The 14060-nt window shown below is 51.1% G+C and overlaps 5 protein-coding genes across 5 annotated transcripts; 2 read left to right on the top strand and 3 right to left on the bottom strand.

Annotated features, from left to right (window-relative positions):
- Nucleotides 1-237: 237 nt before the first annotated feature.
- fma-PKS (polyketide synthase fmaB) lies at nt 238-7614 on the bottom strand (the record flags this gene model as incomplete). Its single annotated transcript, XM_001261667.1, has 9 exons — nt 238-1029; nt 1147-1461; nt 1511-1703; nt 1747-2384; nt 2679-4316; nt 4461-6033; nt 6147-6950; nt 7010-7127; nt 7191-7614. 9 exons carry the CDS (start codon nt 7612-7614, stop codon nt 238-240), a joined length of 6495 nt encoding a protein of 2164 aa, XP_001261668.1.
- A 526-nt stretch (nt 7615-8140) lies between these two features.
- fma-AT (acetyltransferase fmaC) lies at nt 8141-9067 on the top strand (the record flags this gene model as incomplete). The annotated part of the gene is made up of 2 exons (XM_001261668.1): nt 8141-8245; nt 8294-9067. 2 exons carry the CDS (start codon nt 8141-8143, stop codon nt 9065-9067), a joined length of 879 nt encoding a protein of 292 aa, XP_001261669.1.
- Nucleotides 9068-9273: 206 nt separating this feature from the next.
- On the bottom strand, nt 9274-10577 carry fmaD (putative O-methyltransferase; the record flags this gene model as incomplete). The annotated part of the gene is made up of 4 exons (XM_001261669.1): nt 9274-9584; nt 9642-10099; nt 10166-10295; nt 10349-10577. 4 exons carry the CDS (start codon nt 10575-10577, stop codon nt 9274-9276), a joined length of 1128 nt encoding a protein of 375 aa, XP_001261670.1.
- Nucleotides 10578-11118: 541 nt separating this feature from the next.
- On the bottom strand, nt 11119-12631 carry metAP (putative methionine aminopeptidase, type II; the record flags this gene model as incomplete). Its single annotated transcript, XM_001261670.1, has 4 exons — nt 11119-11175; nt 11227-11313; nt 11369-12516; nt 12586-12631. 4 exons carry the CDS (start codon nt 12629-12631, stop codon nt 11119-11121), a joined length of 1338 nt encoding a protein of 445 aa, XP_001261671.1.
- Nucleotides 12632-13130: 499 nt separating this feature from the next.
- On the top strand, nt 13131-14025 carry fmaE (monooxygenase fmaE; the record flags this gene model as incomplete). Its single annotated transcript, XM_001261671.1, has 2 exons — nt 13131-13205; nt 13273-14025. The coding sequence occupies 2 exons, from the start codon at nt 13131-13133 to the stop codon at nt 14023-14025; spliced, it is 828 nt and encodes a 275-aa protein (XP_001261672.1).
- Between the last annotated feature and the right edge of the window lie 35 nt (nt 14026-14060).

Here is a 14060-nt window from a genome sequence, read left to right on the forward strand (position 1 = left end):
GTACGATTTTGCGATTGAACAGGGAGGGATAGATTCTTGGATACGTGTATAGTACTGGAGGAAAGCAAGGGGATGAGTCAACGAGAGAAACCTCTTGCTCTGTCTTCGCGGGACGCCTCTTATTTATCCCTGAGCGTTGTATTTAAGAGTGAGCCAGCTATAAAGGTGATGGTGCTAGAATTAGCTTTCTGGGATCCTAAGGCCTAATTTACAAACCACATTCGTTTATGCCTTCAACTACATGCCAACTCCCATTTTCCCGACGACCTTATCACACAATTCTCCCAAGCTGGCCGCATTCATTACATCCAATGTGGTGAGCTCTGTCGCCAATGTCATACGCACCCAGTTCCGTAGCTCTACAGCCGCCAGTGAGTCTAACCCGTAGTAAGACAAGGGACGTGCCGAGTCGACCGCATCAGTTAAGCGAAGCTGCTTTGCCAACCGCGCACCCACAACCGTGATAGCTGCGGCGCGCACGGCTGCACGATCGGGATCCTGGGATTGGGTCAGAAACAAGAGGCTCTGTATCTCTTTATCTTTGCTAGCGTCCCGTCGTGAACGTGGACTATCCTCTCCGAGGACTCGCAAGCCCCTAAAGCGGACATCTCTGAGCAGATCACTGTCTTCAGGCTGGGGAACAAGTAGACTTGTAATCATTTGGCCTTGGCTCGTGACGTTCAGACGGTGATGTGGATCTGGATGTTGCTGAAGGATAGAGTAGTCGAAGATTCGGCGCAGTAAACCCTCATTGATGCTAAGCAGAGTGCTTCCGTCAAACCGGTTCTGTAGGTCTTCGTTACCGTGAATGATGCCGACGTCTTCTATGGGTCCGAGGTCAATGCTAATGGCGGGCAACCCCGATGCGCGGCGATACTCTGCAAAGGCGTCTTCGAATGCATTACCACCGGCGTAGTTGGCTTGTCCCTTCTGGCCTATCACGCCGGAAATGGAAGACAGCATGGTGAAGAATGAGATCGGTTGTTTTGTTTCGAGGGAGACTGTATGTAGATTGGATGTGCCCGTCACCTTGCTCGACAAGCGGCGTGGTAGTCTGCGTGAGACATGGATTCAAACGTCCGATCCTGATTGTTCCTAGGTCAGAACGGATCGAATAAAAGAATGGCTCCGAGAGTGATGTCTTACTCTGAATACGGCGGCTCCTTGGATGATTCCACCAACGGGAACCGAGATTTGGCTAAAAGCCCGCCTGACGTCGCTGATAGAAGTGACATCGCCTTGAAGCAAGTCAAGAGAACACCCCAGTGCTCTGATGTTTCGAGCGATGCTCTGGGATACCTGGTCTCCAGAACCACTGCGGGACATGACGGCGATGTTCTTGGCCCCGTGGGAGGCCAAATGGATGGCAAGACTACCACAGATACCTTTCAAACCACCCACGAAGAGATAACAGTGGCCAGGGCTAATAAGACTCTGTGCCATGGTCGTTGCAGGTCGGGTCTAAAAAGGTTAGAATCTGGCTCAGCTCAAGTCATGTTCGAACTCTTACCGGAACAGCAAGCTTCGTGCCATGCTTGTCTGAAATAACGATCTTTCCGACGTGGGTACCTTCTCGAAGAAGTTGAAGTGCCTTGGGTATCTCTTCATAACCCAAAAGTGTGCTTGGTAATAGGGGCTGCACTCTGCCATCTGTAACGAGCCGAGACAGCTCCAAGAACACACTGCAAATATGAGTTTCCACTCTCAATGGAGGATATGCCAATATTCCGCCAACAATTTACTTACGATTCGATAGTTCTCTCTGGTAAAGCTGTTATATCCAACCTCTGGAAAGAACAGTTAGGAGCGAGAGATCCCGTTATAAGCAAACTGCCAACATCGGCGCCTCCGTTTGTTATCCCGATAAGTCGTCCGGCAGGGGCAAGTAACCGCGCATTCTCATAGTCCAGATTGCCATTCGTAGGCTGACTGATGATAACGTCAAGTCCATGGCCCTTGGTAGCGTGGTGTAGAGCGCGAGGAAATGCTGCAGGCTCCGACATGAAGATATGATCTTCCGGTAGTCCAAGCTCCTGAGTCAGAAAATGGCGTTGCTCCAGGCTGCCCACCGTCGCGAAGGTAGTATAACCCGAACGCTGGCAGAGTCGGATGCAGGCGATCCCGACATCAGTAAAAGCTGAATGGACCAAGACGCGATCATCTCCCTGTACATGTGCGAGTTGACCAAGTGCGTATAAACCGGTGAGAAAGGCGATTGGTAGCGTCGCAGCCTCCTCAAACGACATAGCATCAGGCAAAGGAAAGGTAACTTTGCATGAGACGGTCACTCTGTTGGCAAAGCAGCCTCTGCCAAACACTGCCACGCGCTGACCGACATAGCGAGTGCTGACGGAGTCGCCTACGCGGACGACCACGCCAGCACCCTAGCCACATCAGCATCTCTGGAGTTGCAACCAGAGGCGAATATCTCAATCTCAACGTCATCCGGTCCCATATCTTGACCACTGGAGCCATCTAGACCTTGCTCCGCGAAATGTAGCGCCTCCAAACTACCAGGGCTGCTTGTAACCAAGCGAATGGTAGCCTTTGAGTCATGGAAATTGATTATCACAGGTGTTGGCCCTCCTGCGTTGTCTTCCACCTTGCGTTGATTCACTCCAGCATCCGGCCATACCCGGCTGACATGCAACAGACCACCTCTTTGAGCAATCTCGCACTCCATGGGGAGGGATGATCTGTCCGCTAAAGTTATCTCTCTCAGAGCCATATTGATGGCAGACACGTTTGTGCCCAAACTCTCCGTTGTAGCTGATTCGACGTCCAGAGTCACAATTGGGTACCTCGGCGCGGACAGTACGGAAAATACCATGGGCGACGGCCTTAAGCGGCGCAGTAGGCTTGATTTGCGAGCCCTGCGTCACCCAAAGCAAGTTACACTCTGTCTGTATTATCGCCTGGAGAGCTGTCCATTCATGGTCTGTTGCTGTGGCAAGCAAAGGCCGGTCCAATTCGTCGAGAACGAGCACCGTTGATTTGGGGGGAAGTTGTGAAACCCCATTGCCGGATTCATTATTGATGCAAATCTCAGTCAAGTCCCAGCCATATTGTCGCAGCTGCGAAATGGTGTGGTCGATAATAGTGGAGCGCGCAGCTGAGAAACGCACAATAACCACTCTGGAGTCATTGTGCAGTGAGGGATTCTGTTCAGGGCTGACCTCTGCGACAATGCAACTCCCATCCGTCGTCTGGCGAACCTTAGTGAGACCAAAGCGTTGCAGCGCAGCGTGGAAATGGTTGTGCTCATGCCCTCGACCTTCTGAGGGACTGGACTGTTCGGGATCACAGAATATTACACTGCCGCCCTCGGAAGTAAGACGGCGCAAGTTGCCGGCGAGGGTCTCGAGCTCGCCGGAGTATTCATGTTGAGACCACCTGATTATCACAAGATCGAACTTGGACCTTCCTGCGGGTACAGTAAAGGTTTTGCTGAAAGGATCAAGCACACTGAAGCGAGCAATTCGTGCCGCCGGCCACTCTGCATACTTCTCTTGGGCGGCGAGCGCAGTATCAGCGCTGTTGGCAGCAAAGTGGAATTCAGTAAGGGCAGTGCGAACAGGACGCGGTATTGGATCTCTGGCAAGCCACAGGGATTCCAAACTTCCGGGAGCGAGGTTGAACTCGAGAACCCTCAAATTAGGCGCCTTGTGAGCTGCCAAATCTAGAATCTCCTGTACATGGGAAGAAGCAGTGCCATCACCACCGCGGAGTGCTTGTTGGAGCTTCTCATCTGTATCCAAAAGTTGGATATATGGCTTCCACCTCAGTTGGGTATAAATATGTGACATGTAAATACTTTCTCGGCCATCCAACATGGGAGAGAATGACACGCTGTTGAGCTGCATAATTAGCGATCCACTGGCAGGATCGTACAAATACGCGTCTCCCGACACATTGTTCCAGGTGGTCACAGATACTGCCTCTCCGGACTTCCAGGTGTGACCAGAGACGGTTAGTTCACCGATTCCTCTGGGAACGAGTAGCTGGTCTAGTTTAGTTCGATTTCCACGATGAAGCGAGGGGAACATGCTCTGTAGAACACTATCCAGAGGAGCCGGGTGCAGTGGGTATTCTGACTGCGGCTCCCACTTGGATCGTGGCGGTTCCAAAGAGATAAGAGAGCGCGAGGCTGACTTTCCCTCCGTGCCCTCGACTGCTACCAGTTTCTGGAAGTCGGGACCATAAGAGTATCCAGCGTCGCTTAGAGACTTGTACCACATCTGTCCAGGTGTCGGGTTATCCAAAGGCAAGCTGCATATATCCTCTGGTGCTCGAGACGATGATGCATCTAGGTTCATCTCTAGTCGAACCAATCCAGTGGAGTTAATGTTTCATTTCTCCGGGGGCAAGGTTGACGTTGATGACGATGCTATTGAACCCGATTCTGCTAGAGATGTGATTTTGTATTCCCACCATCCCTGCCCTAGCTTTGCCATGGGTACTAGTAAAAGCATGATGTGGATTTCGACATCATCCTCGAGCACCAGTCCTCGAGGAAATTGTACATCCCGAAGGCAGTAACGGTACTTTCTCGTCTTCAGGACATCTCGATCTTGAGCTGTTGCAGTCGACAAGGCGGTTTGGCGAACAGCTTCCATGGCCATGGCAAGATAGCCAGCAGCGGGAAAGAGTATCTCTGATCCAATCCGGTGGTCCCGCAGCCAAGGCACATCGGACAGACGGAGCATTCTGTGCCAGGAAGGGCTCTGCCACAGTGTGCCGAGAACTTTGCTACCAAGCAAGTCATGGGCCGGGAATTTCTTGAACCTCCAGTCTTTGCTGGCCAGACTCTCGTGCCAGTAGTGGGTAGAATGCTTCCACTGATAGTTGGGAAGATCGACGATCAGCGCGGGCTTCACCTTATCTGGTGTATTGTCGCGGATGTTCACCTTGTCAAGTGAGAAATCGGCATTCTGCAGGAACAGGTTGCCTGCAACGTCGAAAATTGCGCGGGCGCTCTCTTCGAGGCCACGCTTATTCGCTGCAGCATACGTGAGGTTGTCAATCTTGGCTGCTTTGGCAATCTGGGTGACTGGTCCTGCGAGCGTGTTGCTTGGCCCAAGTTCTATGAGGAAATTGGGAGCAAGTTTCTTGTTTATTAACATCTTGTTGCAAGCCCCGTCGAATCGGACGGGTGACAGCATGTTCGCTTTCCAATATGCAGCGTTACAGACCTGAGCTCCAGTAACCTCATCCTCAGTCACAGTTGAGATCATATGATTCGAGGTCTTCTTGCTTTTGCTGCCATCTTCAAGCCTTCCGTGCTCGTTTAGTAGCTCTTCGTAGCGGTTGGCTATCTTGGTCATATGATGCGAGTGGTATGCCACCTCAACTCGCAACATTCGGGCAAAGTGTCCAGCTGCCTTGATGGTCCCTTCCAGCTCCGCTAATGTGGAGGCAGAACCGGACAGAGTGACACTAGCAGGGCTGTTGTAGCAAGCAATTACCACGTCTGTACGTACGCCCTCAATGTACGGCTGGACATCCTGTGCACCGAGTCCCACAGCCATCATGCCCTTCGGACTAGTTGCCAAAGCACTTTTACCTGCGAGTCCTCTGAAATACGCATTCAGAATAGCCTGCCTGGGTGTAAGGAGTCCTGCGCTACACGCGGCTGCTATTTCACCAGAAGAGTGACCTATAACGGCTTCTGCTCGCACATCCCAGGACTGCAATACCGCTAGTTGTGCCAGCTGTAGCGCTGTCACGAGAGGTTGGGAGAATTCCGGCTTGCTAAGATGCTCAGACGAGCGAGCTTCCGTTAGCTCTTGCAGCAGCGACCACTCTGGCTTGAGGTCACCTGGCAATTCCTGCAGCACGCTGTCCAGCTGCTCGAGGACGGGCTTAGCTATCTCTGGGAATGTTCTGACTAGCTCCAGCCCCATTTGTGACCACTGCGCGCCTTGGCCCGTGAAAACGAAGCCGGTTCTTGTTGCCTCTTGCGGTGTCTTGGAAAACTGAGCCTCGTCCACTGCGATCTTACTGGCATGTCCACTCTTTGTTGGCGCTGAGTGACTGTTTTGGATGACCGCAGTCCGTCAAACAAGGACAGCATGTCGGATATATTGATATGAGAGCTAACGTGAGGCCTGGGTATCTCGAGCGACGTCAAATATTGTGCAATGTACTGATCCGCGTTGTCTAGTACGGCATGTGCATTGGAGCCTCCAAAGCCGAAAGAGTTGACGCTTGCACGTCTGTAGTGGTTGGATTCTTTGGGCCAAGGAATACTTATTCGTGTGGCATGTACCCGGAGGTTATCGAAGTCGATGGCAGGATTTGGGTTGAAGAATGTAGGATTTCCGGGGATTTTGCCCTCCTCGACAGCCAGCATCGCCTTGATGAGACCCGGGAGACCTGCTCCTGGCTCCGAGTGCCCAATGTTGCTTTTTACAGATCCGATAATCAAGGGGTTCGCTTCTGGGCGCATGTGAGCAAGCACTGACGCCGCGCCTTTGACTTCAATAGGATCTCCCGCCGGTGTACCAGTTCCATGGCACTCGAGGTATCCCGTCTCGGCGTACTCGCTGCTGTCGATACCAGCATTTCTATAAGCTTCGCGAATCATCGCCGCTTGCGCTTCGGAGCTAGGGCTGTTGATCCCGGGAGTCCACCCTTCACTATTACTCGCTGTCCCCCGAATCAATGCGCGGATAGGATCGCCGTCCCTCACAGCATCTGATAGACGCTTCAGGTACACAGCATTAACAGCCTCCGCTCGGCAGTAACCATCAACCTTAGCATCGAAGGTGTGACACTTGCCACTAGCCGAGTACGCTGCCCGCATAGTGCCCCTTTCTTCAGTGTGTTCCGGCGATAGCCACAGATTGACACCTGCCACGACTGCTCCGGTCAGTGTCCCCGCGCGTAGATTCTTGCAGGCTACGTCTACTCCCACAAGGCCGCTAGAGCACGCTATATCAATTGTGAAACTAGATGGAGTCGATATCAGTTACTGTCAAAGAGACAATCGAGTGTCTTGGAAACTCACCTAGATCCTTGTAGGTTGAAGAAGTGGCTAATTCTGTTACTCAGTATGGCACGACCCGTGCCAACCGCATGACCCGACATCCTTTGCTCAGGGTCTCGCATCTGCATGTCGTGGTAATCTGCGTAAATTAGAATCCGGCTTATGTTTGCAACTGACTATCGAGATATCCAGAGACTCTTACCGCCGTTCAGACTGCCAACATAGCATCCTATTTGTTTCCCACTCACTTTCTCAATCTGTATACCACCATTCTCGAAGCACTCGTATACTACTTCAAGCAGCTGGCGCTGCTGGGGTTCCATGGCAATAGCGTCAGCCCGGGTGAGGTTGAAAAAGGAAGCATCAGAGGCGGCAGGATCGATATCCTCGATGAACATGCCGCTCAGGGCTTTCATGGTGCCGGGCCTGCCTGACCCGTCGAAATGGCCCTCTGAACTAAAACGAGATTTGGGCACCTCATTGGAAACGGCAATGCCGCCAGACTGAAGAAGTTCCCATAGCTTGTGCGGACTGTTCACATGCCCCGGTAATCGACACGCCGCAGAAACGATCGCGATAGGTTCTGGGGCATCTTGGATGCGCTTATTGCCGTTCGTGAGGATCATCTTGTGTATGTGGTACGGAGGGAAAAGGGGAGAATGGTTCGAGAATGGTCTCGATGAGAACGAAACAAACAGCGAGTAGGCTCTCAATCCTTTCGAATATCTCACATCCCATCACGTAGGTCTAAGGCTGTGCTGACCTGAATATGGGGCTAGAAAGGAGGGTAGTACAGTAGAACCTCGCTAAGCCGATCCTCATTTAGACGATAACCTCTTAGGTGAACAGGACGTACATTAACCGAAGCCGCACGGTAAGGATTCTGGAGTATAAACTTCCTATTACCGATATGTCATTTGTCCCCCGTGTCGTCGGATCGGCGTATGGCTCTGGCAATCGGCACCGAAATCTTACCTACATCAATTGGTGTCTGGTAGGTCGGTTACCGAGTCCAATACCGAAACCAGGCTATGTTCGGATTACAGTATGGTGTTGATATGAAAATGACTGAGCGGTTTGTCACTATTGCATATTCCTGTATACATTCTAAACATTTTGTTGGATATAACCTTGGGAACACAACTCTCTACAATGGATCGCGAGGATGTCGAGTTTCCGACCTTTGATGGGTTGACACTGCGAGGCTGGCTTTGCCCAGGGACAATTCGTGGGCCAGCCATTGTCATGAATCAAGGAGTACGTTGGATTTGATTGCGTCTTTACTCGTAGACTGATTATTTCCAGTTCAACACCCCAAAGGAGATCCTATTACCGGATGTTGCCCTCTGGTTCCAGCAACAGGGAGTAACGGTACTCTTGTATGATAATCGTTGCATTGGTGCCAGTGATGGCGAACCGCGCAATGATGTCAAGCCTGCCAAGCTGGTGGAGGACTTTCACGATGCTCTGACCTTCATGGCTCGTCATCCCATGGTAGATGAGGACAAGATCACTCTCTATGGCTACTCATTTAGTGCGATGACGGCGCTTGTTGCGGCTGGTCTCGACCACCGTGTTGGAGCAGCCATCTCGGTGACACCAATTGCCAACTACGACTTTAGAGAGAAGGAAAAGAACAACGTCATGGCGTTGGCAATGCAGGATCGTGTCTCCACTATCGCGGGCAATGACCCGGTATACATTCCGTTTGTGGGGGACGATGGCTACAACCCAGCTGGTTGGGGCAATCAGTACAACATGGAGCAATTCCGAGCATTCCTCGGTACCTCGTTCTTTACCAACCAGACGACCGTGCAGAGTTACTACCATGTGCTGGCGTGGCAGCCGTACGGAGCGATGCGCCTCATTAAAGGGACGCCAGTCATGATGGTCACTCCCGCCGAGGACACCATCTCGTCGCCTGCGGATCAGAGAGCCGTATTCGACATAATTCCGGAGCCAAAAAAGGAGTTCGATCTAGTAGCTGGCAGAGGTCATATGGATGTCATTAACGGAGAGGGGGCAGAAGAAGTCCTGCAAAGGCAGCTTGACTTTATGAAGAAATACCTCGACTTTTAGATTTTATAACCATATTTGATAGATCAATTCAGTATACCGAACAATACTACTTGCGGCAAGTATAGCCTCAAAGTTAGTGCAGCGTCATGGTCTTATTCTTGGATGGAATGTATTTGCAATTCCTTAATGTCTATACGGAGCGAGGGAGTACGCATTGAAGGGACGTGAAACGCTGGATATCTTCTAGATGCAAGTATAAAGCTCAGCTATGGCAACTCTGCCTCAATCACGCTCTCGTAGCCACGACCATCAGGGTAATACTTGACCAGCTTGAGACCAGCATCCTCGATCACCTTGCTCCACACGGCTTCGGTTCTTTCATTAGCTGAAGCCTGCAACACAAGACAGTCCATGGCCGCTTGATAGCAACTGGCACCTGTAGATGGGATCACAATGTCATTGATAAGCACCTTTGAGTAGCCGGGCTTCATGACAGCGGCAATCTGTTTAAGAATCTTGACGGATGTCTCATCCGACCAGTCATGCAGGACGGCATGCATAAAATACGCTCGAGCTCCTACACATTTCCGTTAGTCTCCTAGGCACTGTACTAGCAGCAGACCAGGCGTCCTACCTTTAATGGGCTGGTCAGCGCCCTCAAAGAGATCATGTGCCACAGTTCTGATCTTGTCCGTGGTAAGGTTGACAGCACCGACAACTTCTGGTAGGTCCTCGAGCACGAGGGACCCGGCGGGGAGATCGGGGTGCTTCTCAGCCACGCGCATCAAACCGATGCCGTGGTGTCCGCCAACGTCCACAACGAAAGGGCTACCATTGCTGAGGTCGGCGCCATCAAGCAGTGCTTGGGTGTCGTAGAACTCCGGCCAAGGTCTCTTTCCTTTGGCCCACACATCCATAAAGGATGAGAAACTCTCCTGGTGCACGGCGTTCGCGCTACAACGCTCGAAAAAGCTCTTCTTTTCAGGGAAAGTATCAATGTAACAACTAGCCTTGTCGTCCCGCGGCTTCCGGTAGTTGGTCTTGGCCAGGAAATCGGGCCAGTGCATGGCACATGGTGCGACGTGATCAGTTCTAATCATTGCTCGTTAGTAATTTCTAACTTCGCTATCTACACCGTGCATAAATGGTGCAGCTTACCTGATGCGAAGAGCTGGGGCAACCTGAGTGCTCTTGTCTCCGATGGCCAGGGAATACGGCGTAGGTATATAGCGATCGTTTGCCGTTTCCAGAATAATGTGGTTGGCAGCCATCAGTCGTAGTTGATGACCTGCAAATTATCAGTATACACGTTCCATGACACTGCAGCATAGTGAAACCTACATAATAGCTCGGGTTCCGTATCTTTCTTGCTGAGTTTGGCCAACTCGTTCACATCTTTCTCGCCGCCACCGGCAGCAGCCCAGCCTTCAAACAGACCAACATCAATGAGGGCTTGGAGCACAGAGACGTAATCGGTTCCTCTATAGCGAGTCGCATGGTCTTTTTTCTTTTGTTTCCAGCGTGTGGAAGAGTTTGCGGGCCGCCAGAGCCAGCTTCTGTCGCGTGGCATCCTGGCCTTCAAAGATGCTCGTCTCAAAGGTGTTGAGCTTGTCGATTAACTGTTCTGCAATGCCGGCCATGGTAGGAGTGTTTGGTGTCAGGATAGACAGGGTTGAAAGAGATGTCAATGCTTGCCAATGTAGCCAGATAGTACTGTCTAAAACTGGGTCACAACACCGTCAGCAAGCTTATGGATGCTATGTGTAAATAAACCCGTCCTGTAGTATAAGCAGATGCACAACTACAATAGCAGTTCGATCCGGCGCATATCGCTCTGTTCCCTGCTAGGCGGGACATAAGCAGTATGCAACACCGAAAATACAATTTCCCTAAACCGAAGGTCGATCCGCCCGAATATCGGGAGGTGCGTATTCAGACGGCCGAAATTGTTCACTTCCACTATTGCAGCTATTACAGGTTGAGGACGGAATTCATACAAGACTAGAACGGAGGAAAACATCGGGTAATCTTTTTCTATTCGCCATGCCTTATGTGTCAATCTATGAACCATGAATGCCCTCCGAAATGAAAACCACCAGTCTCGAATATGTCTAGTAGTCGTCGCCACGACTAATGACCTCTTTGACGGTTGGTCGAAGCAGAATGGTCTTTTTCTATCATTAGGAGCTATTCTTCTCGAGAAAGTCAGCCTGACTTACGTGTTCAAACTGGGCCGTATAAGTCCCTTGCTTCTCATTCAGAGGGGGATAGTCTTCCACAATTCCGGATTTTACTAGGTAATTCAGCTATTCCGTGTTAGCTGAAGGCCTAATTATTGCTTGTTCGTAATGAAAGTCATACACCGAGGAGATACTTCTCTTGTCCAATCCTGTCCAGATAGCGCCGGCAGAAAGGGATCGTGCTAAAGTTCTTCTTGATCGCTGTCAAGAGGGACCGGGCCGAAGACAAAGTCAAGTCTTTTCTGTTCGCGTCACCGCGCAGGGCGTAATGGGAGACCTCGCCTCCTTCGACGTATCGGCCACTGCCGGTACTGCCAAATGTTTCGATGGCAAAGACGTCCCCTTCTTCCATCTTTGTCATGTCGTTCGACTTGATAAAGGGGACACTCTTGGTACCATGGATGGAGTACGGCAGGATCGTGTGGCCACACAGGTTGCGAATGGCCTTGATCGGGTGAGTCTTGCCGTTGATTTCACACTCGTAGCTTTCCATCGCCTCCTGAATGTAGCCGCCTAATTCTCCCACCCGAACATCGATGCCCGCTTCGCGCACCCCAGTGTTGGTTGCGTCCTTGACAGCAGCGAGTAGGTTATCATACATAGGATCGAACGCCATTGTGAAGGCACTGTCGACAATCCGACCGCCTACATGAATGCCAATATCGACCTTGAGTACATTGTTCTGCGCAAGCACGGTCTTACATCCGGCGTTGGGGCTGTAGTGGGCGACAATGTTATCAATGTTCAACCCAGTGGGGAATCCCATGCCGGCTATCAAAGAGTCCCCTTCCGTTAAGCCGTCATGACCCACCAGACGTCGCGCACTATCCTCGATGCCATTAGCAATCTCCAGCAGCGTTTGACCTGGCTTGATGTTCCTCTGCGCCCACTGACGGACTTGACGATGTGCCTCGGCGGCTTGACGGTAATCAGAGAGGAAGTCGCTATTCAGGTTGTCGAGGTGACGTTTCTCTTCGCTGGTGGTTCGATACCGATTCTCGTCCTTGTATTCCACCTCTTCGCCCTTGGGGTAGGTGTTGTTCGGAAATAGCTGCGATAGGGGAATCGATGGCGGATCGGTCTGGACCTTCGGTTGCTTCTTCTTGGGCTTCCTCTTTTTGTTCTTCTTTTTCTTAGCAGTGCCGTTCTCGGCAGCTACTGCTGGGGTATTTTCAGCGACATCGTCGTCCGAGTCGTCGTCTTCCTTTAACATCCCGTTTGCTGCGGCGGAAGTAGAACCAGGGATGTCGGCTCCATTAGCATCAGCATCTGTGAGTTAAAATCAAGTATTAGCTTGTGTCATCGTATATGTTGAGTATCCGATGCTTAGACTCTTACCGCTGATTTTCAGCTTCTCGAGAAGCTCTGGGGCGTCGATAGTCATGTCTAGCAAAGGAGGAAACAAGGAGAGAAGGGGACGGTCGCGAATCTGTGGGGGACCAAACGGTATGTAAATTGGCCAAGCACAACAATACCGAAGAAAAGCGAAGAGCGTTTTCTGAGTACGTACAGCGTAGTCTAGTACGCACGGAGTACTCCGTAGAGGGGACAACAGCTAAAGGCGGGGCTGGAGGGGCGACAGCAAAGAAGCAGTGACGGGAGAAGACTACTGTAGTATTCGTGTGGATACCAAGGATATATTCTAGGCCCTGACCCTGGTTAGCTGTTTGACAGGGAATATATCAAGTAGAAACTTTGTATTAATTACTCCACCATCCAAACATATAATAATATGGCTAGAATATCACACTAAGGCAACGGTGGTCTTCTCTTCTGACTACAAGATCTTCTAGGCAACAATGCATCAGCTTTCAGGATGCATATATTCTGTCAACCTCTTGTGAATACTAATTCCTTTCTTTCCAACTCGCACAAATTTGACAATGGATCAGTCTATGAAGCCCCTTCTCTCACCCACAGAACAACCACGTCGACATCTTACGGCTTCTGCCATCTCCGTAAGCCCCTCCTCAACCATCCGGCATTAGGATCTAATAAAGCAACCGCTAATGTCATCATCAACAGTTCGTCCTCCCCAATCAATTTAGTCTCGGCACGCTCCTTTGCATCGGTGCTCTCCTGCAGACCATCCTCTGCGCCATCCTCCCCCTCCGCTACGCCGCCATCCCATGTGCAACTGTCCTCCTCATATCCGTTCTCAGCACGATCCAAAACTGCTTCCAACCGAAAACGAATCCTTTCATGGCCGATGTCATTCGCGGAAGAACCACCGCGCAGATCCCAGGTAAAGATGGAAAATACGGCCCCGAGCCAGGGAAGGGCTCCGTGGTAGTGTTCCACCTTGGAATACAATACAATCACCCCCTGGGGATCTTTGCGCCGCACATGCTCGAAATCTCGAACAAGTTCATGGCCATGCAGCAGGGTATACTCCGCCGTAAGGATGAGCTCGGCCTGCTGGCGGTTCAGAATTGGAGAGGCAGCGAGCGCAACTCCAATAACACCACGCTGATAAAGTATTTCTTCAAAGACGTGGAAAGTATTCACAAATTTGCCCACGAACCGCTACATAAGGAGACTTGGGCGTACTATAACCAGCATCACCCTGGCCATGTGGGTATCTTTCATGAGACATTTATCACGAAGGATGGCGGATATGAGAGCATGTATGTAAATTGCCATCCAATTCTACTTGGAAGAGGCGAGGTGAAGGTCAATAGTCGGAAAGACGACACAGGGGAGTGGATGGGGACACTGGTCAGTGCCGATACACCTGGTTTGAAGTCTTTTAAAGCAAGGTTGGGTAAAGATGATTGAAGCGCGGGGAAAGCCCTTCCCCATTGAAGAAAGTT

This window comes from Aspergillus fischeri, genomic scaffold (genome assembly GCF_000149645.3).
Source record: "Aspergillus fischeri NRRL 181 1099437636262 genomic scaffold, whole genome shotgun sequence".
Taxonomy (NCBI): Eukaryota; Fungi; Ascomycota; class Eurotiomycetes; order Eurotiales; family Aspergillaceae; genus Aspergillus; species Aspergillus fischeri.